This window comes from Saccostrea cucullata, unplaced genomic scaffold (assembly GCF_032062105.1).
Source record: "Saccostrea cucullata isolate Sc308-1 unplaced genomic scaffold, CSIRO_AGI_Scuc_v1 ctg487, whole genome shotgun sequence".
Lineage (NCBI taxonomy): Eukaryota > Metazoa > Mollusca > Bivalvia > Ostreida > Ostreidae > Saccostrea > Saccostrea cuccullata.
In genome coordinates, this window is record NW_026920923.1 from 98,653 (window position 1) to 126,331 (window position 27,679).

The 27,679-nt window shown below is 33.3% G+C and overlaps 1 protein-coding gene across 1 annotated transcript in view; it reads left to right on the forward strand.

Annotated features, from left to right (window-relative positions):
* The window catches only part of LOC134258663 (tRNA (guanine-N(7)-)-methyltransferase non-catalytic subunit wdr4-like), a 78,754-nt gene that overhangs the window by 44,057 nt on the left and 7,018 nt on the right, over positions 1–27,679 (forward strand). The window contains exon 4 of the mRNA XM_062741206.1: positions 22,093–22,249. Coding sequence (XP_062597190.1) covers positions 22,093–22,249 — 157 coding nt within the window. The remainder of the gene's footprint in view (positions 1–22,092; positions 22,250–27,679) is intronic.

The following is a 27,679-nucleotide window of genomic DNA, read 5'->3' on the forward strand; positions in this document are numbered from 1 at the left end:
AAAGTCTCAGAGTCAAGCCAGGTATGCAGGAAATGAGGAAATCAGAGCGAAGACAAAGCAAGCCAGCATAAAAAAGTATTCTACAAATAAAGCACACAAAGAAATTGTGAAACAAAGAAGCACAGAAAAATACCAAGCTGATGAAATGTATAGGGAAAAAATGAAATTGAGAAATCTAGAAAAGTACAAGACTAATGCGAAATACAGGGAACAAGTTGACTATACTAAGAGATACAAAACTGATAAACACTTTAGAGAAAAAGTTCTTGCTTCCAAATCGAAAAAGTACAACACAGATGACAAGTTTAGGTCAAACTTAAAGGCTTATAGCAAGAAGAAATATAATTCCAGTTCTGGTGCGAAAATATTGAAGAAAGAAAGTGTGAATCAGCAGAGGCAAGCAAAGAAAAAACAATTAGAAACAGAAGAAAAAGTGTTGGAACTCTTCAAAGAAAAGACTGCCAAAGGCATTGATTATGTATGCTGTTGCTGCCATCGATTGTTATTTGTAAATCAGGTTCAAAAATGTGATCAAAAACTTTACATAAACAATGAGCGTGCAAGGAGCGTGTCAAACTTGTGCTTACAAGAAAAATATTTGCACAAATGCAAAGCATTTTGTCCAGAAGGTTGTACCAGGTCCACATTGTGGATATGTTATACATGTCACAGAAAGATTCTGAGTGGAAATATTCCTGCTGAGGCAGCAGTGAATGAAATGCATCTTGAAGATATACCAGAGGAATTGGCCAATATGAATAGTTTAGAGCAACATTTAATTGCTTTGCACATACCTTTTATGAAGGTTATGGCTCTTCCCCAAGGTGGTCAAAGAAATATACATGGGCCTGTTGTTTGTGTACCTTCAGACATGAAAAAAACTTCAAGTTTACCACTGAACCATGGCGAGAATCAACTATTGCGAGTTAAACTGAAAAGAAAGCTTAACTACAAGGGTTACTTTGAGTACCAATTTGTAAATCCAAGCCACGTGTCAGCAGCTTTGTGGTATTTAAAGCAAAATAATCAGTGGTACAAAAATATTCAAATAAATAAAAACTGGAATGAAGACGCAAATGAAGAAGAAGAAACAACAAATGAAAATCACGAGAATTCAACCACTGATAATGATGAACAACAGCAGATTGCAGTTGATACTTGCCTACAACCTGTGGACATTGCTCAGGATGTTTTGGACCATTATTTTGATGACATTTACAACATTGCACCAGGAGAAGGAAATAATCCAGTACGCATGCTACAGGAACCTGGAAATGAAGCTAAAGCATTTCCATATCATTTTCCGAATGGGAAATTTACTTGGAATGAAGACAGACAAATCAGAATAACACTGTCTAGGTACTTCAATAACAGGCTAATGAATGCGGATGGTAGATTTGCTAAAGATAGCAATTACATATTTTTTAGTCAGTTTATGTCAGAGTTAAATCAAGTCATAGAGAAAACACAGATTTCAGTTCGGAAATCGGTTTCAAAAATTGGAAATGAGAAGATGGTTACTTCAAGCATGGTGCAAGATCCAGAAATTCTCTCAAGACTGTTACGAAATGATGAAGCATTAAGGTTTATGCAGCCAATACGTGGAACACCAGCATATTGGTCATCTGCTCAAAAGGATCTTTTCGCAATGCTCCGTCAGTTAGGAATTCCAACCTGGTTTTGCTCTTTCTCTGCGGCTGAACATAGATGGAATGATGCAGTTGGAACGATATTGAGACAACAGAATGATGACAGAGACCCTAAAACGCTGGATTGGTCTGAAAAGAATGAGACATTAAGGAAGAATCCTGTAACTGTTGCTAGGATGTTTGAGCACAGATTCCACATCTTTCATACAGATGTTATATTTTCTCCATCTGAGCCAATTGGAAAAGTCGTAGATTTTTTCCAGAGAGTTGAATTTCAACAGAGAGGATCACCTCATATGCATTGCCTCTATTGGGTTGAAAATGCACCTAACCTTGATAAACACGGAAAGGAAGCTGTGTGCGATTTCATAGATAAGTATGTGTCTTGTAAAGTGCCATCTGAGAGTGAGGATCCGGAGTTAAGAAATGTTGTTTTAGCAGTACAACAACATAGCAGAAAACATTCAAAATCTTGTAGAAAGAAAGGAACTGAATGCAGATTTAACTTTCCAAGACCACCCTCTCTACGGACATTTATAAGTTCACCAGGTGAAGATGACAATGCAGAGAATGATGATGTGAAAACAGATTCAAAATCGAACAAATCCATTGCCAAAGACATTTTAACGGCCGTTTGGGAAGAAGTCCAAAATGATTCAAATGGATCAAAAAGTTCAGAAGAAATTTTTAGCAATCTGTCTTTGTCTCAAGAACAGTATGAAGAAGCGCATAACATGATAACAAAGAAAAGGTCTATTGTTCTTAGAAGAAATCCTTGTGAACTGTGGACTAATCAATACAACCCTTGCCTTTTGAGATGTTGGGATGCAAATATGGATATCCAATTTGTACTGGATCCATTCAGTTGTATTGTTTACATTATTTCATACATTTCAAAGTCTGAGAGGGAAATGGGGATGTTACTAAAGCAAACGAAAGTAGAGGCAGAAGAAGGAAATCTTGATGCCCGTGAAACTTTGAAGAGAATAGGGTCGGCCTATTTAAACCATAGGGAGGTCAGTTCACAGGAAGCCGTGTACAGAGTTTGCAATTTAAAAATGAAAGAATGCTCTAGGAAAGTCGTATTTGTGCCAGTAGGTGAAAACCCAACCCGTTTAAGTAAACCTCTCTCTCAACTTAAAAGACAAAAAGGGGACGTTCTTGAAAATGAAACCGAAGATGAAGACGAAAATGAGATTTGGATGACAAATATAATAGAAAGATATGAAAACCGTCCCAACAAACCACTTTTTCATAGCATGTGCTTAGCAGAATTTTGTTCTGTATATAGGGTGTTAGCAAAATCTCAGATTCCGAAATGTGACAATGTGAATGTATTTGAATTGCAAAATTCAAAGGGATATATTCAAAAACGAACAAGAACAAAACCTGCCGTTATTAGATATGCACGATTTAATGCTGAAAAATTACCAGAGAAGTATTACAGGTCTCTCTTGCAGCTATTTCTTCCATATTGGAATGAGTCTCAGCTAAAACCACCTGGATTTGATTTATATGAAGTTTTTTACGAAACTGGTCACATACGAATAAAAGGAGGAAGTATCCAGTCTGTCAAATCAATAGTAGACATTAACCATGCACAGTTTGCAGAAAATGAGGATGTGATTACAGAAGCTCAGGAGAGGTTTGAAAACATAGGGGAACCTGAAGATGCATGGGCTAGCCTTTGTCCTGAGTCAGAATTAATGAGACAAGAATGTTCGATAGAAAAAAATAAAATGTCCAGTTCAGATGATCATATTCCAGAAGCAATTCCTGACATGCAAACTGAAACAAATTCTGATGTACTCTTTCAAATTCAGCACAATAATCAATGTAAGGCTGATATTTTACCTGTCTTGCAAAGTCTGAATAAAACACAGAAGGAAGTGTTTTACCATGTACGTGACTGGTGTTTAAGGAAAATTGTTGCAGAGAAACCAGATCCATTGCATGTTTTCATAACTGGGGGAGCAGGAACTGGAAAGAGTCATGTCATCAAGGCTATAGAGTATGAGGCAACGCGATTATTTTCTCGAATTATGTCCTCACCTGATAGTGTAGCAGTACTTCTAACGGCTTTCACAGGAACAGCTGCATTCAATATAGGTGGAAATACCATTCATCACGTATTCTCCCTAACCAAGTACTTGCCGTTACCATACCAACCACTTAAAGAGCAGAGTCTGAGTGAAATAAGAGTGCACCTGCAAGACTTACAGATTCTTGTAATAGACGAAGTTTCAATGGTATACAAAAGACTTCTTTATTACGTTCATGAAAGACTTGTTCAGATAAAGAAGTGCAAAGAGCCATTTGGTGGTGTAAGCGTAATTGCTGTAGGTGACTTTTACCAACTTCCTCCTGTGAAACAGCGTAAGGATGAAAGGCTTTTCAAAGAAAATGCTTCATATCCTGTTGACTACTGGAGAGACTTCTTCAAAGTCGTTGAACTTGATGAAATCATGAGGCAGAGGCAAGATATACCTTTTGCGACAGCTTTAAACTCACTTAGAATTCGAGAAGCGAATCAGCCGTTAGCAAATGAAGCACAAGCAATGATACATGATTGTATAAGAGAGGGACCACAGGATGTTCTTCATGTTTACCCAACAAATGAAGAAGTTAACAATTACAACCTCTCAATGTTACGAAAAAATTGTGAAGATCTGGTTGAGATTGATGCAAAAGATTTCCAGAAAAATACAACAACTGGAAAACTGATTTTGAGAGAGAAACCACTCAAAAGCTCAAAAACAGATAATCTTTGCAGTACTATACTTATGGCAGTAAATGCAAGGGTGATGCTTACTAGAAATTGCAATGTAGAAGACGGACTCGTGAATGGAGTTATGGGAAACATATCACATTTCCAGTATGAAAAAGACTCGTCTAACATTATGGCAATAGGAGTTGTTTTTGACAATAAAAACGTCGGTCAGAAAACGGGTAAAAGAACGAAATCTGGAAATGTTGTGCTGGTTCAAAGAGTTCAGGAAGAGATTATTGAAAAAAAATTGAAGTCAGTTGTTAGACACCAATTCCCCTTGCGGTTATCCTGGGCCTGTACAGCTCATAAAGTACAAGGAATGACTGTTGAAAAAATTGTAGTTAATTTAGACCGAATGTTTTCACCAGGACAAGCGTATGTTGCGCTGACAAGAGTAACATCTAAAGATGGCTTGTTCATAGAAACTTATAACAACCAAGCATTGGAGAAGAAAGTATATGCTGACTCAGAAGTGAAAATAGCACTCGCTGAAATGCCCAGATTAAAGCTTTCAAAAAGTTTTAATAAGAAATCGGATTTCAATACAATTATTTTTCACAATGTCCAAAGTTTAATTGGCCATTTTTCAGATATACAACACGATATTCGATTCAGGGGAGCAGATATTATTTGTCTAGCTGAAACATGGTTAACATCTGATAGAAACACAACACAATTCGATCTGGAAGGATTTTCTTTTCATCATACGCCTAGAGGAGATGTTTATGATGAAACCAATGTACAAGTTCAGAAATTACGTGTATCAAAGGGTGGTGGTGTGGCCCTATACCTCAAACAAAGTCAACTCAAGAAGAAAGTCAGTCAACTACCAGAAAAGAATGTAGAAGGTATGGCAGTACAATTGGTAGAAAAGGATATATGTGTCGTTACTTTGTATCGTCCAAGCACTCTCAGTGTGCCTTTCTTTCTCGAGCGACTCAAGAAGCTTGTAGAATATTTCAGGTTATCTAACAAACATATCATTTTTGTTGGGGATTTCAATGAGGACGCAAGATCAGTTGGTCCAATTCAAACTCTTCTGAATAAAGAGGGCTTCAGACAACTTGTAAATTATTACACTACAGAAAGTGGAACTATTCTTGACCACGTTTATGTGTCTGAAGCCTTGCAAGTGGATGTAGAGAGATTACCAACGTATTACAGCTACCACGATGCCTTAATTTTGACAATTTTAACAGCTACTGAATTTCTTTGAATAAAGCTTGATGTACAAAGAATACACTAGTTGTGAATAATCCTGATTGCTAGTTTACATAGCTTACTTAAATAATGTAAATAAACAAATTGACTTAAGTAAGTAAAAAAAAACGTGTGTACATGTATCATAATGAAAACTGTTGGAAACTATGAAAATCACAATGAATGTGGCACTGACAAATAATTCCACAATAATGAAAAAAATTAAGTCATTTGCTTTTGTGTCCGTGAGTCTACAACTTTTATTCCAACCCTGTTAGCAATGTTGGTTATCTGGAGATTTTACATTTGTAAACTTCATCCCAAAAGATTTTTTTAATTAAAACTTTAACTAAAATTTATTGCGTTTCGTAATACAGAAAGCACATGAGATAGAAATGTTTATTTAGGCATACAGTATGTTTTAGTTTATAAGTTGTGAATTAATAATGGAGTTTTATGAGTTTTACATTCGACAGCTGATTTTCACATTTTAGTGATTTGAGTTGGTCTCTGTTTAAATTGTACAAGTCAGTCGTCAATTGTAAAATTAAGTCTCTGAAAATTTGCAAACATTGTTTTTTAAAGAAATATATTTTACAATGTTTACAAAACATAATGTGAGAGACTATTGATTCACCGAGTTTCATGCATAGTTATAGTTTCTATTAATCTTTTACATCTGAAGGAATGTTTTTAGTTACATGAACAACTAGGATTTGTATATAGGTATGTATTGACACCACAGGGTTATGTATAATATGTATAAATTATTCTTTTCGTTTAGTCATAGGTGATAACTGACAGGTCTTAGTGTGTTGAATATATTGAAATAGTTTGTACAGATAAAATTATGATTGAAATCTTTGTCGGTAATCATGTCTGAAAAAATATATAGACAATTTCCGGTTTAACCGGATATGACCCTATTCGATAGAAATAAATAAATCGAAATCGTTTGATAACGTAAAGCATTTGATTTTTTGTTAAGATCTGCATTAAGAATTCGTTAATGACTAGTTTTGGTTTAAGGATATCCGATCCTCAGTCAGGAAGGATAACTCTAAAAACTAATATTTGAAATGCATCAAAATTAGGAAGTATGTATCATCACTTGAACTTTAGTATGCTTTTTTGATGACGTCACCTCTGGTATGAAATATTGCCGGTTTTTTAATTCTTTTAAAGCGTCGGGTTGTCCGTAGATTTTATCATGAATAGTTCTAGATAGATATTTGAAACTTTCAGGTATGATAGATCCATGTCTGTAGATATGCGTAACGCATATCAATTTTACCGTCACCGACCTCTGGTCCGACAAAAGGCATATTGAAAATTTTTAAATACAAGTTTCACCTTTGGCTTTTTCTGGCCCTGTGAATTTCAAACTGAAACTACTTGGTTTTAGTTAACAATGCATTGAATATCACTTAATGATCTATCAAAAATGCATAATTTTCTGAGAGTCAATGCATTACGACACACGAAATGCTCATATTCTGAAAAACTTAACAAAAACGGCTAATTTTCAAAGCTATTTCAAAATATTTGATATAAAGCGCAACCTCTTTTCTCAAATATGCAACTAGAAAATGATGGATCTATTTCTCGGAATTAAAAGACATGTTTTATCTTTTAGATCAAAGGGTGCGCTCACATCATTTTTCTTCATTGAAAGTACTAAAATATACTTATTTACCTTAAAATTAAAGAACAAAGCAATCTCAAAAAGCCAGTTGTCCTACACCTGGACTTTTAAAAGAATTTTTTTATTAGAAATGAAAGCGCTAAGTCTCTATTTTATTTTAATGTTTCAAATGGATTATCAAGAGTTAATCAATGAATTGGTATATCTACAGAGCCATTTATGCATAACATGAACCGAGCTCTTTCAACACCCTTTCGTCCATATTTTTGTTCCTGTAAATAAGGATATGGAGATAAGGAACAGTATTATTACTGCATAAAGAAATAGAATTGGTACCGAACGATAATTTGTAAACAATTTGTAAAGCCATATTGAACAAAACAGAATACAATATTTTTCATCCAATATAATCAAAAAGGAACTGGTGCCTTAAGAACCTTTGATCCTGTGCTTTTGAGACGATTTTGCTTTAGATCTTCCTTTCTTAAATTCAGCATCATTTTTAAAATTTTAACATTGAATTTAGACACTACAATGCAAATGTAACTATATCCATTGCAAAAACCGCAATTAAATTCCATTCAATAAGGATAACGCCAGGAACTATATTTTGTGGCAGGAGGTTTTCTTCCAGAACAAAATTGTCAATTTTCCCCTTTTGAAATAAATGCAATAATGTTAATTTTGGATTTCAATTTTTCCATGCTGGTTGCACACAAAGCTGTTTCCTTTGTTTGTTTGGTTGTTTTTGTTATTTATTATTATTTTTTGGCAGTGAAATGTGTAATGCTTGTTCTGAAATACCTATTAAATTATTTCTTATTCATTCTTTATACAAATTATGACAAATATAATAAATATATCCTGAAACTCTAAGGGAAAAATGGAGCCAATTTTACCATAAAATTTACTAAATTACTAAATTTTGTGAAAATTTACGTCATATACCCCCACTTTTGATGTTCATTTCAGAATATTTGAGATGACTCTGACCTATATCTGCATAAATTCTGCAAAAGTTTAAAGTAATATAAGATATATAACTTGCGCCATTTCTTGTATTGTATTGTAAGTTTTATTTATAGTCGGACTATATACACATAACAAAAACATGAGCTATAAAGTTCTTTTACCGACTAGACAGTTTAATTACGGTTAAAAATCGATAGATTTGGTACCATAGGAGTTTTATGAAGAAACTTACTTTTACAATCGTCGACTGACTTATACAATATAAATAGTGACAAACCCCCATTACTAAAATGTAAAAGTGAGCTGTCGAATGTAAAAGTAAGTCTCTCCATTAAACTTCATTAAAAGTTACGAAATAACTATAATAAATTACACATTAAAATTAACGAGACCTAGTCTACTTAATTAATTTTTATTGTTATAATTATTTTTTAAGATTAAAAAATCGAATGTTTACCACCCCGATTTCTTAGGGGACCATCTGAAAAGTAGTCAAATTTTGCTATTGGACTCTATGCGAAATTTTAGGAAAAGTGCCAATTTATCACATTTTTCCATATTTATTTTTTTCAATTTCTTTCCTAGAGATTTCTTTTTCATTCAAGTTATTGTAAAAAGTAAACAAATTGTAAAATTTCAAAATAATTCATCATCTACTCTGGTATAGGAATTCATTACTAAGTTTATTTTTTCAAGCCCAATAGAATATTGCCATATTATGGTATAGCTACATATCAGTGCAGGTGAACTATCCGCACGTTCGATTTTTTGTTAAAAAATTAGCAATGTTTCAATTGCTAGTATGCTTCTTTTAATGTCCTCTCATCAGTTTTAGTATAATATCCATGAACGTCTTGAATACACAAACGAGTTACGTGTCATTCTTTAGCGTCATGCGTTGCTTGCAAAATCCGAAAATGTTGACGTCAATAGAGCCATTTTCAGCGTTATTTCCCCTAATTTTTGTCGTAAAATCACATTTTCAAACCAGTAGGGGTTACAGATAATATTAATTTTGTATTAAAATCAAAATATCTGACAAAGATGCACTGTCGCACACATGTGAATGTAATGTGCACTCGAATTAGACTCGGCCTCGTTAAAAACGTTATAAAGTTATCAAATTATAGTTATTTATATAACTGCTAGGAAAAATTAGTTAATTATTTTTTTTTTTAGATAAAACCATCACGTGAAGCCGTCGCTAATTTTAGATTGATAAACAAACATGGCGAAAGGAAAAGGCATTAATCATGTTTCTTTTTTAAAAATCAAATGTTACTTTCGGTCAAACAGGACGGAAGACCTACTCGTTGCTTTGCAACGAGCTTTGCTCTAGTTATTATTATTATTATTATTTTTTTTTTTCTTACCGATTTTGTGCACGCGATTTCTCAGAAACGGCTGGACCGATTCTCACCAAATTTTCAGATCTGATAGATATTTATCTGAACCTTGTCGGAAATTTTTCGTAAGTACGTCGTCACTTCCGGTCGTGAGATATGGACGATTTTACTGATTTTTAGAGGGTCAGCTTGTCCTGAGATCTCCTCCTAAACGACTTAAGATATCGACTTGAGATTTTCAGTGAAGGTGGAGGAAGGATAGTAGATGTGACATTTTGCATATAGAGCTTTCCAGGTAAAAAGGCATCGACGCCCGCCTGGGATCGAAAAATAGCCTCATACTCATCTCGCAAAAATTGACACGTTTTCTTTTATATCTTTTTACCTGTTAATATTTTGTTAAGACATATATAATAAAAAATGTGCAATATAGTAAGACCTTTCATTTGATATCAAGTAAACGGGGTTAGTCCTTCAAATTAGGGGCATAGAGGGGCCAAAAGTCTCTCGTCTTTAACTTTTTTGTTTTTCAATCTTTTCAAATTATATTAGTATAGTTGATAGAAACATTTCTTATAAGGCTGAATATATAATTCGTATGTAAATTTATAAATTCAAACTCGAGATATTAACTTTCAAAAATCTGAAGCGGGAACGAAATGGCGGCGGTCTTTGTAAATTCCGACATTTCGCAATAGCGGTTAACAGAGGCAGCCGAGCGTTTGCTTGAACGAAAGTAACATAAGGAGCAATAAAATGTGTAGGGATACTTGGATTGTCACGTCGTAGGTTCGTTGCAATTCTGTGTCAAACTACATTCATAATCCAAGGTCTCCTTACAAGTCTTCTTTAATTGGTTTTGGTTGTTTCTCAAAGTAGAAAAAAGAAAAGAATTAATGTGCAAATTAAGTACGCATTGATGATATTATCTAAATCAAAAGGATTTAATCAAAAGAGAAAAGGCATGATTCCATGATGTTTTATCAAAGATCATAGTCAAAGTCATATCTCATCTTATCGAAAATTGGGACGGAAGACCTACTCGTTGCTCGCAACGAGATCGCATCTAGTTATATATTATTTTTGAAATTCTTTTTAAAAAATATAACCAGGAATAAAATGAAATAATATAAATTAAACTTCAGTAACTCAATAATTGAGACAAAAAGAGAAAGTGACTTAATTTCGATGAAAAGAGAAAGTAATTTTATATTAAAAGAGAAAGTAACCAAATATATAGAGAAAGTAACTTATATATAAAAAGAAAGTAACTATATATAAAAGGGAAGTAATTATGTAAAGAGAAAGTAAATATTTCATGTAATGTGAGCTAGAGTAATAGTACATGTATAACTATATGAAGAGATCAAATTGTTTTCAAACTGATGACAGGTGGACAAACAGTGGGAGTATATTAACAGACAGATGGCTTTAGTTTACATATACAAAAAAACCCCTAAATTTTCTCTTTTATGTAATCTAGTAGATGATCATCTTTACATAATTTTGTATAGAGTTTTCATTGTGCTGGGGAGAAATAGTGTGATTTACAAGACTATTAGCTACTTTTGTGTATTTCTTGTCCGTCTTCTCTGCCCAGTACTTTATAATGCATATTTTAGGGAAGAAATCAATTGTTTTTCTTAAAAAAACTATTGAGGGGTATTGATGTTAATTTTGTCTTGTTAAAGTTCAAAGGTGAATTATTGTAAAATAACACCCTTTTTGTTGTGATTATTAGCACAGAATATTACGCAGGAATTGATGGACATTGGAAATCACAAATATTTTACACAAAATATTTTGAAGGTCTAGAATATAGTTGTAATCAGCAATACCCCCATTTTTTTCTTTCTTAATAATCCTTGTCATTAAATGAGAATACAGATTGAATGTTTACGACTGAAAAAGGGAGTTTATTTTCCTGTCATACCACTATGAAGAGTTGAGAGTTACTAGAAGACTTAAACTAGACATTTATTTACACCGCCACTGCATGCTAGGCAGCCTAACTGGAATATATGGTGACGGAAGCAAAAATCGGCTGTATATAAATACGCCTTGTCCAGCTTCTATGGGCCATGATGTATGAAGGCAACCTTTTATGTGTAATTTTCCTGGGATATCTCCATAGCCAAACTGGTGTTTTCTAATTAAGGCTTTGATAGACACCCATCACTGACGATCATCCATCATGGACAGACAGACGCAAATAAACTTCTTCTCCGGGCAGTGCCAGCAATCCCACAATTCTCCACATCCAAAAACCTGCAGGAGTCAAGATGGCCTCTGTCTGGCTTTGTAAGACAAGATGAATTTCTTGGATGGCAGGGTCAGGTTGGTTGATGAAGACGTAGTGGTTTTCATCAGTTTCAGCCTGTCAATGCAAACAGATGGTGGTCAGCAGAGATTTCCGCACCAAATCAAAACAAATGTTGTCATGTTGTGTTTCTCAATATGTCCTGGGAGTTCGACAATATCAAAATCAATGGAGGTGATCAGAGTCAACTGAACTCTTAGATTTATAGGTACAACTTGGTGCTTATAATTAGTATGGTAAATAACATATTATGCATCTCCTTACCTTGGACAATAGTTTAAACTCAAAAAGTTTAAAATTATTCCTGAAAAACACCTAAAAAAATAATACATCAATTATAACTAATGAGCAATAATTTATTAACCCATCTAGTATTCTTCTTAAGGAATTTTCAAATTTCTTTTAGTCTTGAGAAACATTTTATTTCCTTACTTCATGCTTTCACGAAAAAACAAAAATTGCAAGAATTTTTAATGTTTAGGGAAAATGTGCATTTATTAAGAGAGAAAAGAAGAATTGTCAATTGAAGTAAGTACACACAATAGTTTTTAGTGACGTGATTGCGTAGACTGAGATGGCATTTCGTCTCATAGTTAATCTCGTATACAAGGTCCCTTGGTGCGGCATCCTGTCATGTACCGCTCTAAATTACGGAGCTTAAGACTATAACATATATAGTGGTAAAAAGAGAAACATTGACTTAAATTGTCTGTAATTACGCATTTTCACACACAAAAGAAATATAATTCCTCTGACGGGAATATTTTCCTGATTATCTTTAATAGTCTCGGAGTGCTATAAATTCCGGACATAGATCGGACACCGATTGTTTGATCAGAAGCCAGCTTAAGGTTAGTCACAGTACAAGTAGTATTAAAGTACTAAATGACAAGACAAAGTCTGGACATTAATTTGCAGGAACATGATTGAAATTCCAGCTGCCAGTAGTTATTAGGTACCATATAGCACATTAAAGAAGTCTCCATCCTTCCCACACTATAGTAAACAACGGGTCATTCTTCTAGGCAAATTCAGAGGGTTTACATATGTACAGTACTGAGATTATGAATTCTTCTAGAAGTTATAATGAATTTTATTTATTCAGTACAGATCAGACATGTAGGGTAACATGATCAGTATTTTTCAATATTTTTCCCTTTTGCAATTATTGTTTAAATTAACTAAAATTTTGAATGAAACAAATTTCACTCTTTTATTTTCACAATTGTTGGATTTTGATGTTATTTACAATTATACATTTATCTTAATAACTATATTGTATTCCTCCAGTAGGTAATTTGTATAAGGTCATTATTTCTTTAGTACATAGAACATGACATATATGGTACATATCTAACATCTGTATGCAGTCTCAGAATGACTTCTCCACATAATTGGATCTCTCCTTAACCATGGCAACAGGAGGTCATTTGAATGGAGGACTTTGGGGATTGGTTGGGAGGCTTGGACCCTGCATTGATGGCTCGGTCCAGCTGATTAACACAGTAATTACACACTGTGTAATATGAAATGCCCTGGAGATAAGACGCACACACATTAGTTTTCTCACTGTTATAGCTGGATAGCCCAGTTTTGCAACATTATCATAATACGCCAGTTGTGGATCAGTTGCATCTTTTCTAGGCTTTCCTTAAATGGACTTCATTATACTTTTGATCATTTAATGCATTCTCAGATACAAAACAGAGAAACCACATGACTGCCTCAAGCCACATCAACACATATAAGGTTAGGGCAACGAAAAAATTGTAAAGATTTCATTATTAAAAAATATAGGATGCTGGAAAGTCATCATGAAATTCAAATAAATTTGAATTTTCTTTAAATCAGCTGGCTTGGTTATCAGGTTCAATATCGTTTATAAAGGTGTTAGATATCTATTAAAGTTTATTATATTAGCTAATGTATTTGGTAGAAGGTTTTCTGATTGTGGCAGTGAATATAAGGACCTCATACATTCACCAGCCAGCTTCAAATTTGTTTTTAAATGAATGTGGCACAAATTTTCTAAAATATGAATTTAACACTAAAAGCAAGCTTCCTGTCTTTGCTGCAGCTGAAGCATCGTGGGATATATGTATACTGGAGCCTATTGTGGAAGCTGGCCCGGCCTCTTTTCAAAGGATGGAGGTTTATTTACTCAGCTCATTCTAAAACTGTGTTTGACGTCAATAACAGTACTCTAAGCTGAATACTGAGGCCAATTTAATACTGCGGCAAATAATATATTGTCTCAGTGTAAAACTTGATGCTGAAGCTGGTACAAAGGGTTTAAATGTTTAATGAATAGAGCATTATAAATTGCTATTTGTTTAGATTTTGTCTTGTTTTATATGGAGAACAATACCTAAGTGAATGCTTTCTGAGGACTTAAACTTATATCTAAGTGTTTCCAAAAAAAATCAATATATTGATGGAGAATTGTGAGTGACAGCTTGGGGCTAATATTTGTTTTATATAATCAAGAGTACTTGTTGTAAAGGTGCATGTTTACATTTTTTGACATTTACCTTTGGGAAAATTGGCCCAATTTCTGAAAAAAAATAGGAATGACTTAGCATCTATGTTTAAGAAAAAAGATATTTTAAGATGAAAGATATGGTCTGAAATAATCCTACAAGTTCTTGGTTCAGGAAGTATATTCCTAAAAGATTCCTTAAGATTCTAATGGGCTGAAAACTTCCTACAGGTTCCAATGGGCTGAAAATTTACACCAGCTTCTAATGGGCTGAAAACTTCCTACAGGTTCTAATGGGCTGAAAACTTCCTACAGGTTCCATAGGCTGAAAATTTACACCAGCTTCTAATGGGCTGAAAACTTCCTACAGGTTCTAATGGGCTGATGATTTCCTTCTGGTTTTCTAATGGGCTGAAAACTTCCTTCAGGTAATGGGCTGAAATTTTCAACAGACTCTGATGGGCTAAAAATTTTCAATAGATTTTTCTGATGGGCTAAACATTTCCTAAAGTTTTCATTGAATGGGCAAACTTTATAAGGCTCTCTTCTGGACTTAAAATTTCTTACAGGTTTTCTGAAAATTTCCAACATTTTTTTTTTGATATACTGCAAAATTTCTTTTTTCATACTGAAAATTTCTTATTGGCCCTTGCAGACTTAAAAAAAGGGGTCTTAAATTTCCTTCAAGGCCCCAGAATGAATGTCTACTTTTATTTTCTAGTTAACATGCATAGACTATTTCCATAACTTGTAAAGCTGGGACAATGTTTTTTCCTGAGTTATCATTCTTTTAAATGAAAGCATGTGTCTGTACACCACTGTGATCAGGACCAATATAAGGCATGGGCCTTATCTGTAGTCTTGTCCCTGATTTACACCAACCATAAAAGACTTGTTCTCAATGCTTTCTGAGTTCCCCAGAGAGGCTGATAATTTCTGATGGCATTATTTTTATTTTTTGTAGTGTTTTATCTTTTCTCTACATGTGTATCACCAGCCAGTGGTAGACTGGTTACCGTGGTGATTCTGCCTCTTCTGAATGTTTTACACGTCCTTGTTTACAGTTATGATTGCTGATAACGATGTCTTTGTCTGTCAAGCATAGTCACCAGTATGGAATTCTTTTTATACGTTGAATAATTTAGTTCTCTAATGCATTGTTTATGATTTCACTGAAATTAATGTTATGAATTTTTAAAATTCATTTCACTCAAATTGCCCAAAAGGAAATTGTCTATAATAACATTGCATGCATTGCATAAAGTGGGCATTAACCAGTTATTTAGTGACTTTTTATTTACATATAAATATATAAGTATTTAAAGATAATGTGGCATAAATTGAGCTGTAAATTTAGATAACAGTACAATATCAACAATAATGTCATACTTTATAGATTTACAAAAGACCAAAATTAGTATATTTGATTTTTATGCGCCTGGATCGATAGATCCAGGGCGTATATTGTTTTTGTCCTGTCTGTCTTGTCTGTCTGTCTGTCTGTCTGTCTGTTTGTTTGTTTGTCCCGAACTTTAACCTTCACCATAACTTTTGAACCATGAAAGATAGAGACTTCATATTTGGTATGCATACTCCACTAATTAAGTTCTTTCAAATGACACCAGGGTCAATGACCTTGTGACCTTAACTGTTGCCTATATGCTAAAAATAGTTTTTTTAGCTCTACTGGTCAGAGACCAGAAGAGCTTATGGGATAGTAATGCGTCCGGCGTCCGTCCGTCTGTCCGTCTGTCTGTCTGTCCGTCTGTCTGTAAACAATTTTTCAAAATGCTACTCCTCCTACAGTTTTGGTCTAATTTCAATATAACTTGGCACACAAGTAGACTACACTAAGATACATAATTCTGTGTATCGGTTTTTGATTTTGATGAACGGTGTTGCCGTGGTTACTAAAAATAGAAATTTCTGTGAAATTCTTTCAAAACGCTACTCCTCCTACAGTTTTGGTTTGATTTCATTATAACTTGGCACATAAGTAGACTACACTAAGATACATAATTCTGTGTATCGGTTTTTGATTTCGATGAACGGTGTTGCCGTGGTTACTAAAAATAGAAATTTCTGTGAAATTCTTTCAAAATGCTACTCCTCCTACAGTTTTGGTCTGATTTCGGTATTACTTGGCAAACAAGTAGAATACACTAAGATACATAATTCTGTGTATCGGTTTTTGAATTTGATGAACGGTGTTGTTGTGGTTACTAAAAATAGAAATTTCTGTGAAATTCTTTCAAAATGCTACTCCTCCTACAGTTTTGGTTTGATTTCATTATAACTTGGCACACAAGTAGAATACACTAAGATACATAATTCTGTGTATCGGTTTTTGATTTCGATGAACGATATTGCCATGGTTACTAAAAATAGAAATATCTGTAAAATTGTTTCAAAATGCTACTCCTCCTACAGTTTTGGTCTGATTTCAATATAACTTAGCACATAAGTAGAATACACTAAGATACATAATTCTGTGTATCGAATTTTAATTTTGATGAACGGTGTTGCCGTGGTTACTAAAAATAGAAAAGTCTGTAAAATTGTTTCGAAATGCTACTCCTCCTACAGTTTTGGTCTGATTTCAGTATAACTTGGCACACAAGTAGACTACACTAAGAACATATTAAAGAGACTTTATCAACGATCATTATTCTATTTAGTTTCAAATCCCAGCTGCTTAAGTACTTTTCTCTTCCTTTGCTATAAGTTCAAACCAGTAGAGCTTCAGTCTCGACAGAGACTTCTGGTTTCTGCAAACTTTAAACTTCGCCATAACTTTAGAACCATGAATGATAGAGACTTCGTATTAGGTATGCATACTCCACTAATCAGGTTCTTTCAAATGACACCAGGGTCAATGACCTTGTGCTAAAAATAGCTTTTTCTGAACTTTGTTGCCGCCGGGCGAAACTTGACAGATATCTCACTTCTAATTTTCAACTTAAAAATTTTCTACTACTAGTGTCCTAAATGTAAAAAAATTATTGAAATTCTAAGAACAACAGCCAAATTATGTTTTATGTCAGCAGGATATTGTTATAGCTATGTTTTATAACTACATGTATGTTATAAATATGGGTGATGTATTCATTTGACACAATTATGAAACAATACAAAATAAAATACCATTGAGAAGCTACTTCAGTATCACGCGTACAGTGATCTTCATTAAAGGATTGTTATTTATTATGAACTACATGTACATGATTGTGGTCACTTTCTCTCAAAGTTTCAAATAAATTAAGGATTTATTCTCCTCGCAATTAAAAAAAAAACCAATTGTGAGTGCACAGTTGTTAAGAAAAATCATTTTTTTAATAGCCAAAGTTTATAAACTGTATTGTTGCAGAAGAATTAAATTCCTCTTAAAACTTTTTGCAGAGCCTTGTGTCTATCTCCAAATCAACAAAATTATAATATCTAAATTTTATTAACATTTGTTGTCATGAAAGCCTGAAGTTTTCTTTCCGTGCCAAAAGCTTTGTAGCCGTTTTTGTGTTAATTTTAAGTGACAGGATGACTTAATTGTTTCACAGGTGTAATGGAATTTGTCTTCTCCAGCAGCCTCCCCAAAGTGTTCCGCGGCTAATGGAACTCCACAGAACAATCATCGGTAAATGGGGGGCCTATAAAAGACAGAGTAAATATATGCTTAATGAGACCGTTGTACAATGGTGTGGGAATATAATGGGTCATTTGTTATTACACAATCTCCAGTCTCTGGACAATCATTCCAGCTCATTGTCGTAGAGAGAAGGCAGATGGTAGAAATGGACTGAAGACATAGATAGCTAGAGGATGTAGAACTCAGAAATGGCAATGACTCTAACCATCTTTTTTCCCCTGATGTAAATAAACTTATAAGCAAGCATTCTATTTCATAAATGCTTTTTCTGACCTTTTGAATTTTTTATATTTTGGATCAATGATAATTTGGAAATTTGTTAATTAGAAAGTTGTTACAATTGAAATTTTTCTACACCCTATATGTCATTTAGATCTAAAGTTCCAGTTTGCATGGAGACAATTAAGTCTGCATTTGTTTCATGGTATAATTTACTGTAGGTGTGTGTTATAATATACTATAGAATTTCAGTTACAACTTACAAGTATGCACCTTCATTGTAGTGAATTTAAATTTATAGAGAACAAAAATTGATCTTTCAATACATGTACTAGTATTCCATTGATAAAAGCTAAATCGTTACTTGCTGAAAATTCCCAGAAAATTCCCTAAAATTGGAAAATTTACAAGTAATCATCAGTAACCATTTTACATGTTTTTTCATATCAGAGGCTTCACAGGTTCTTTAACTTGCTGTTATGTTAATATAAATTCTGAAGCCATATTTATTGAAAAATTAATGTCACTGCTGTATACTTTTATGTGAAATTGAATTGGAAGTGAGTTACACTAAAACCCCAGTCACATTTCAAAAAACGACCAACGGCCGACGGGTTTTAAGGTACATGAGTTCATCGGCCGTTGTCTTGGCTGATTTTGACCTATTTTTTTGTCGGCCGACCAATTTTGTGTCCATCGGTGCAAGTTATAATTTTTCATGCGTCGGTGGCCGATTTCTTAAGCGCAGTTATCCGTCGACCATCATCGTCCGACCATCGGCTGTCAGTTTTTTCGGTCGTCCGTGGAACATAAGGGTTTGAAAATGACGGAAAATCAAACTGTATATAGCTCGATGATCGGGCGACGCCGACTTTTAAATATTTAACCTATTAAGGATACATAACACATACAAAATTTTGATGCATGGATTGATATAAATTTTTTGAACGGAGATATCATAAATAATTAATCCGTAAGATATAAAGAAATCTTAAGTATTCTTTGCTACTTAGATATGCACCATTTGTTGTTTTTATGGAATTCCATACAAATTTTACACACATTTTCAACATTGAGTCACAATTTTATAAGATTCTGCCACTTTACCTTGCAAACATTACTCACGTCACATATCTGAATATAGACAATTTCTAAAGAAAAAAGATTTTTTGTGTTATTTATCCAAAAGTGTCCTTAGGAAAAAATGTGATGTTTTAACCTAGCCGACAAGACCAGTTTGACCATCGGCTTAAATGTGACCTACGCATAAGTGTTGGTACAATGAAGCGCATTGAAGTGGTAAAATTTTCCGTTCGAATGGAACGTTTTGAGCTATCTTTAGAACGTTTATTGTCATCTTATAACACGCCCATTTCTTTAGAAATGGATAAAACGGTCAATGTTCGAATACCTCAGGTTTTAAATATAATAGCTAATGAAATTATTAAAAAGTACGTGTAAACATGTGTTGTGGTAACTTCAATTATATATATGTACATATTCGTTGCAATTTGTGTTTTACAGAATACATAAATTATCATTTCAGTGTAACTATATTTTCGCGAAGATTGGGGTGTCCTAAAACATTACGACGAAGATTTCTTTCTCGTTTTGAAAATATGGGCGTGCCTTGACGTTCAAAACATGACTCAGAACGTTTTGTCCAAACGGAAAATTTTACCACTTCAATGCGCTTCATTGTATTAAGGTACATGAAATTGAGAATTAAAGACATTTTTAAAAATGGTCCTTGGCTAAATGCCAACTAAAATGATTACAATTTGAACTTTTTCTGTGAACATTTTAATGTGAAAACTAAGCAATTTCATGGAGTTGTGTTGTAGTGTAAAACGAGAGTCTTTTCATGTTTTAATTACAAGGGGCAAAAGCATGGTCTTTAATTCTTTTGTTAAAGGTAAATTTTAGGAGAATAAGCTACATGTATTTACAATTTTCTCTCAGAATTGGTTTAAGACTTTTTATTCTACTTTATTGCTAATGATAATTTTGTACTAGAGGGACATGTCCAAACGAAATTTAACTGAAAAATAAGGGGTTGAGGTAGGGTGGAGAGGAGGGAATAGAATCCTTTACTTTGATGCTTAGACCTGGTTGATTTTCATTAACATAGTGCCAATGTTGATTAAGATGCAATTAGAGAGGAATTCATTTGAAACTTAATAATGACAATTGTTCATTTAAGAAGGACATGTAAAAAAAAAAAAAAAAAAAAAGGATTTAAAAACAATATGTTAAAAATATTTCATAAAGTATATGTCAAATTTACGATCGATGTTATTAAGATTGCTAAATTCTTGCCATTTTTTTGTATTGTGTGTTACTGCATACTGTACCACATAGGAAGTTATTTTATTCAAAGCACCTTTAGAAAATTGTGCAAGGTTGTGCATTATTTGGGAGTTGTTATCTTCTAAATGTGCAAGAGATGAGGCATTACTGATCTCCTGAAAAACATTCATTTATCATATTTCAAACAAATCTACCTTCAGATAACTTAATCAGACCCACCAACTACCTCATTAGTGTTAATTGCGTATTTCTCTGCCAATTTGACCTGTCAGAGCAAAGGGAACTAGTTGACGGAAAGATTTAAGGACTCCATTTACAACCTGATTATATTCCAATTTACTCCAACCACCCAGGAATTAGGACTAATTTGGTCTCGCCTATTATGCCTTAAAGTTGGGGGACATTTAACAGGATGTAAAAAGGATGCTTTTTTGTCATAAATTTGTCACAATGAAAGTTTTGCCCATTTTTGCCCTTTTAAGTAGTGTAAGAAGTCAGCGTAATCATTTCTATGATGAAAGAGAGGGCTTGCTACTTTGTGGTCTAACTTTATACAGCAGAGTTGTAAAAATTAACTAAAATGGCTGGTTCTAGCTCATTTGATGCTTATAAACCAAAAGACTTTTTAATGGGCCGGCAAAATTACCCCCTTTTTAAATGCTTAGATTTCCATGGAATTTAGTGCAAACTTTAAAAATTCTGTTAATTATATTTTCTCATTGAAAGTATACACTATGAAGACCTGCCAAATTATTCTCACGTAAATTGTTGCCATCTTGTTAATTTCCGTTACAACTCCTATGCACGTTAGAAGTAAGATTACTTCAGCAATGAAAATTTTTCAAATGTTCAATTAATGTCAAGTGTTTTTCATAACTATGCACGATTCAAAAAGCTGCCTCGATTTAATACCTGTACCATTTTCAGCAGCACTGCAAAACAAGGTAATAGTTGTATGATTACTTTAATTTGTGATATTTTTTGATTAGGTTTTCTCACAAGTGATGAATTAAGGTCGTTCTTCCCATTTCATTCCATGGAAAACATAAAGACACACATGACTGATTGCATTTCCTTAGTCAGGACACATTAAGAAAGGTTGTGGAAATGAAAACGCTAAATACTGAATTGCAGAATTTCAACACATTAACAAAGTTATACTGTTTATTTCTTTTGAAAAAATAGGAGAGATTTTTGTTAATTGTAATATAATGTCCCTGAATAAAATGCACATATTAATGTAATCTTTGTAAAATCTACCTGAAAAAGTCAAACTAGAGGTATGATATTAAACCACTGTGAATGTTGTGCCCAGTAAACTCTCAAAAAAGGGATTGTTTGAAAACAGTTATTTAGTGAGAAAATTTCAATTTAGCTGCAATATCTGATAGTTATTATGATCTTATAAACATGTAAAATCTATTTTGATTTGTGTAATGCTTACCATCTAAAATGACAATTTCATTTTAAATTAACTTTTGATTATATTTAGTTTTAGAATGGGAGGAATTTCTGTTATGTTTCCTGTTCTATTGACAGGGCTGTATCTAGGAGATGTACAGAGTTAACCTTCACACAAGATGAACAGAACCTCCTGGTGGCAGACAAGTGGGGGGACGTCTTCCGATTCTCTGTCACGGAACCCGAAAAAGAGGGACAACTGCTACTGGGTCATCTATCAATGTTACTGGACATTGTAAGTCATAAAGTTACTGGGCCATCTATCAATGTTCCTGGACATTGTAAGTCATAAAGTTACTGGGCCATCTATCAATGTTACTAGACATTGTAAGTCATAGGGACATTGTAAGTCAAGTAGTTACTGGGCCATCTATCAATGTTACTGGACATTGTAAGTCATAAAGTTACTGGGCCATCTATCAATGTTACTGGAAATTGTAAGTCAAGTAGGTACTGGGTCATCTATCAATGTTACTGGACATTGTAAGTCAAGTAGTTACTGGGCCATCTATCTATGTTACTGGACATTGTAAGTCATGTAGTTACTGGGTCATCTATCAATGTTACTGGACATTGTAAGTCAAGTAGTTACTGGACCATCTATGTTACTGCCTTACAGGACATTGTAAGTCAAGTAGTTACTGGGCAATTTTGTAATGTAACTAGACATTATAAGTCAAGTAGTTACAGGGTCATCTCCCTATGTTACAAGACATTATAAGTCAAGTAGATAGGTACTAGGCCATATACTGGACATTGCTAGTCAAAAAGTTACTGGGCATAATTACTGGGCCGGGCCATCTATCTGTTAATGGATATTTTAAGTAATATAGTTTCTGGGCCATCTATTTATGTTACAGACATTATAAGTCGAATAGCTACTGGGCCATTTATCTATGTTTCTGAAATTGTATTCAAAAAGATACTGGGCCATTTATCTATGTTACTGGAAATTGTAATTCAAGAAGTTACAGGGCAAACTATCTTTGTTACTTGACAATTGTAATTCAAGAAGTTAATGAACCAAATATCTTTGTTACTTGACATTGTAAGTCAAGTAGTTATTGGGCCATTTTCTTAATTAAATGTTACTAGACATTATAAGTAAACTATTTTCTGGGCCATCTATCTATGTTACTGGACATTGTAAGTGACCTGCATCAATACATATCCTGAGTCAATTTATAGCTTGTGTGGTTTGTCCGCTGCATTTCATTTCCGGAAATCTGCACAGCATTTCCGACATTTTTTCTTTGCATTTCCGACATTTGCCATTACGTTACACAAATTAGATTACAACTTGTATGGTATTCTAGTTTAGCTTGTGTTTTTATTTATTATATGAATACTTGCTAGGTTGGTTTGAATGATTTATAAGAATTATAGAAAGAAATCCAGGAGTGACACACATCCTTTATAAGCACTGTCATTAAAAAATCTTCTTCATCCTGGGGAGTGTATATTTTAAATATATTTATAAAATGGGGAATCAAAGTTTTACATAGAAATATATTATAAAATTTTTAAAACCACTGGGCAAAAAAGCTGAAACTTATGTGCACTTCGAAGCATCCTGGGGTATTGTAGATTTCAAAATGCAGTGGGGTAGGGTGAAATATGTATTACAAGGGGGAAATCTGGTAAAGAAATTTCTATGTTTTTTTCTAATACTGTGATTTGAGTATTTAGCACATTTTTGGAAAAAAAAACAAAAAAATGTTGTGAAATTGTTGATAGCAATATACCTCATTGACTGCATAGCATTGGTGCTAAAATTCAAGTAAAAACAAGTAACAAGAATGCGTAGGTATGTAGTAATAAGAGTAAAAGTATGTAGGTACATGAATTTTTATGAATGAAAAATATTTTGAGCTTGATTTGGATTGAAACCTGAGATTATGACCATGATAAGGAATTAAGAGTGTGATTTCTCACCAAAATAACTACGCATTTAGACCACTCGTATTGCTCACATGTCTTCACACAAGACCAGGCTAAGGGAAGGACTGCATGATCAGCCGCCAATATGACGTAGATTTTCACAGGCGTGATGTTTGTTTGTTCTTGTCATCAAATTTCAGTAGACAGAAATTTAAACTGTATATTAATAAAATTTTTACTTTCACTTTTTTTTAGAAGTTAGTAAGATAACATCCATTTAATCACATGTAATCAAACTTCTCCCATCAACACAACATAAATATGTTTTCGTGATATTTCCTGAATTTCTTGAATATAATATAACAAATATTGAACACTGTGTCCACATACTTCTCTAACAGCCCTCACACAATTTTAGTTGTTGAATATTGTTAATTAAAGGAAAACTTTGTATTCCAGGTGGACCATGGTAGAAAGATTTCACTGTGTACATATCAATGCTTACTTTGATCTTTGCATTTAGTGTTCTGAATTTAGCTCATTTTCTCAATTACTATGAGACATAAGGGTTACTTATTAAAAATTAATACATTTTCTTATACATATATCACATCTTTGCTTTAAATTAAAACTCAGAATGACACATTTGAACAAGTGAGAAAAGAAAATGAGATGATGGTGGATTTATTGTATATATTTTCATAGTGTTGTCGCGATGATCGATTAATAATCGATGATCAGTCAGAAAGGCTGTCAATTTTAGACAATCGATTGGAGATTTTAACAATCGATTAATGGGTATATTTCAGCACATATCTTTTTTATAGTTTTCTCACTTTTATTTCAAGGCTCTTGTTATCAAAATATATATCTTCCAATGTCCTTTACTACCTATTTTAAAATACATGTACTTAAAATCTGTTTAAAATAAATCATAAGATAATGATAATTGTACATGAAGAAACTAAACTACTTGTATAAATAAAAAATATTAGTTTTCTGTATTAGGGGGAATTCACTTTTCATTTCATGCGTAATTCCAAGGATTTGCAATATTAAATGCCTAAAATATAACAGTTTAAAAAATTAATTCCATATATACGCTCGTATTTTAGATGATCATGTAAATTAAAACCTGATCTGTCAATGCTTATGTTTCCCAGGCCATTTAAGTAATTCCTAATCATGCAAAAATCTGTATTACTGAAAGTATTAATCAAACTGCATATAAACTGTTTTTAGAATTTCAATCTGTACAATGCACCTTTATTTACATTATTTAAAAATAAAACTCTAAATTTTATATGTAATATAATGCCTATTTTATGCAAAGGGTTACCGATTCGATTATTGGCCGATGATCAGTTGGTTAGGGTCAACCGATTAATATCGATTCTGACTTTCAACCGATTTGACAACACTATATTTTCAAACATTTTTCACAGATTGAAAATAGAAACAGAGCATGTGTTACTTTTGGTTTAATCGTAAGACTGCATAGAAGTACATTTGAAATAGCAATGAAACCTTTACACAGTAGTCTACACAAACATTAATTACATTTATTTTTGATTTTGATGAAAGGTATCACCATGATTACTAAAAATAGAAACTTCAATAATATTTAGTACAAAACAGACTACACTATGAGTAAGATAGGAAAGATACATGATAATTCTCTCTATCTTTGATATGACAAAAGCTGTTTTTGTTTAGGAGGAATAGCATTTTTATGTGAAATTTATAGAATGTTTTGTGTTTTAGTAAAGTTGGCAATTATGGGGTTTTTTTTTAGGGGGGGGGAGGGGGTCATTATCTAAAACAAACCCACTTGGACACCGCCAAATGAATGAAAGCATAAAAATGTATAATATGTTGTCCATAATTTTGTAAATGTAGAAATACAGTAAAACTCGTTTATAACGAAGTCACTGGGACCTGAGAAATTACTTCGCTATATCTGTAATTCGTTATAATCTTATAAGAAAGTCATTCAATTTTATTAGCTGGGGATCCAAGATGACTTCGCTATAACCGTAAATTCGCAATGTCGGTATTCGTACTAAACGAGTTTTGCTGTAATACAAGCAGAACAAAAAAAAAATAATAATAAAATAGAAAGGTCAAGGTCATAGTCATATATTCTTTTGGTATCCATAACTTTGTAATTAACAAATACTGAGGCTATTTATATTTGACAGAAATGCTGTTTTTGACCATACTTTCAATAAAAAAAAATAAATGTGTGCTTTATTTCTGAAAGTTTAATTTATAGTATAAAAAAGGAAATGAATACTTTAGATTGTCTTGTTCATTGTCCAAATCAACAGATCCTTCAATTAATATAACTTCATTTCAGAGAGTTGAAACAGCAAAGTCACCTGCGAGTTCTCTTAATTACTGACACATAAAAAAAAAACAAAAAAAAAAACAAACTACGACAGCAAATACTGCTCTTAACAAAACTATAAAATTGAATTTCGCTGGTTGTTGTGTAAGCTTGGTGATTTCATGGGTTTTTTTTAGCTCACCTGAGCCAAAGGCTCAAGTGAGCTTTTCTGATCACATTTTGTCGTCTGTCTGTCTGAAATCTTTTCACATTTTCAACTTCTTCTCAAGAACCACAGGGCCAATTTTAACCAAACTTAGTACAAAGCATCTTTGGGTGAAAGGGAATTCAAATTATAAAAATGAAGGGCCAAGTCCCTTCACAAGGGGAGATAATAAAGAAAAGACAAAAATAGGGTGGGGTCATTAAAAAATCTTCTTCTCAAGAACCACTAGGCCAGAAAAGCTGAAACTTATGTGGAAGCATCCTGGGGTAGTGTAAATTCTAAATTGTTCAAATCATGACCCTTGGGTAGGGCGGGGCCACAATAGAGGAACCAAGTTTTACATTAAGATATTTAGGAAAAATCTTTAAAAATCTTCTTTTGATTAGAACCACTGGGCCAGAAAAGCTGAAACTTATGTGGAGCATCCTGTGGTAGTGTAGATTCTAAATTGTTTAAATCATGACCCCCAGGGGTAGGGCGGGTCCACAGTTTGGAATCAAGTTTTGCATTGAAATTTATAGGAAATATCTTTAAAAAGAATTTTTCTCGGGAACTACTGAGCCAATAAAGCTGTAACTTATGTGAAAGCATCATTGGATAGTGTAGATTTTAAATTGTCCAAATTATGGCCCTTGGGGTAGGGTGGGGTCACAAAAGGTATTACAAGTGGGAAATCTAGTAAAGAACAGCATGGTCAAAGCTATTCAGGTGAGTGATTGGGCCCAAGGGCCTCTTGTTTTCCTGGATAAAACCTGAAACAGGAGGTTATAGCTGGAAATTCATGAACCTAAACCTGTATGGAGAGAGCTAGCTAAGTTTTTCATATGCATAAAATGTCCCTGTCCTTACATCAATCAATTATTTCAACCTAAATCTAATCTCAGATATTACTTTCAATTGTCAAGCTTTCTGTAGACCTATTGAAAAATTCATTTTAATAGAATTCATGTGATGGAGAAGAGGGTGTGTAGTTGCAATAGTCTTGAAGTATATAGATTTTTTGAAAAATCTATGTTATGAGATCATTCAATTATTAACAAAATTCTGCCAAAACAGACTCATTCCTTGAAGGCTAATGAAAGAGAGACAACTCTAAAAATTTGCAAAATTATAAAAATTCTGGTAAAATGCCTTTGATGATGTCAACTATGACATCACTTCAATGACATTTAAATATTGTGGTATTTTTATCACAACATGATAATGACAACTGGTATCATTGAATTTTT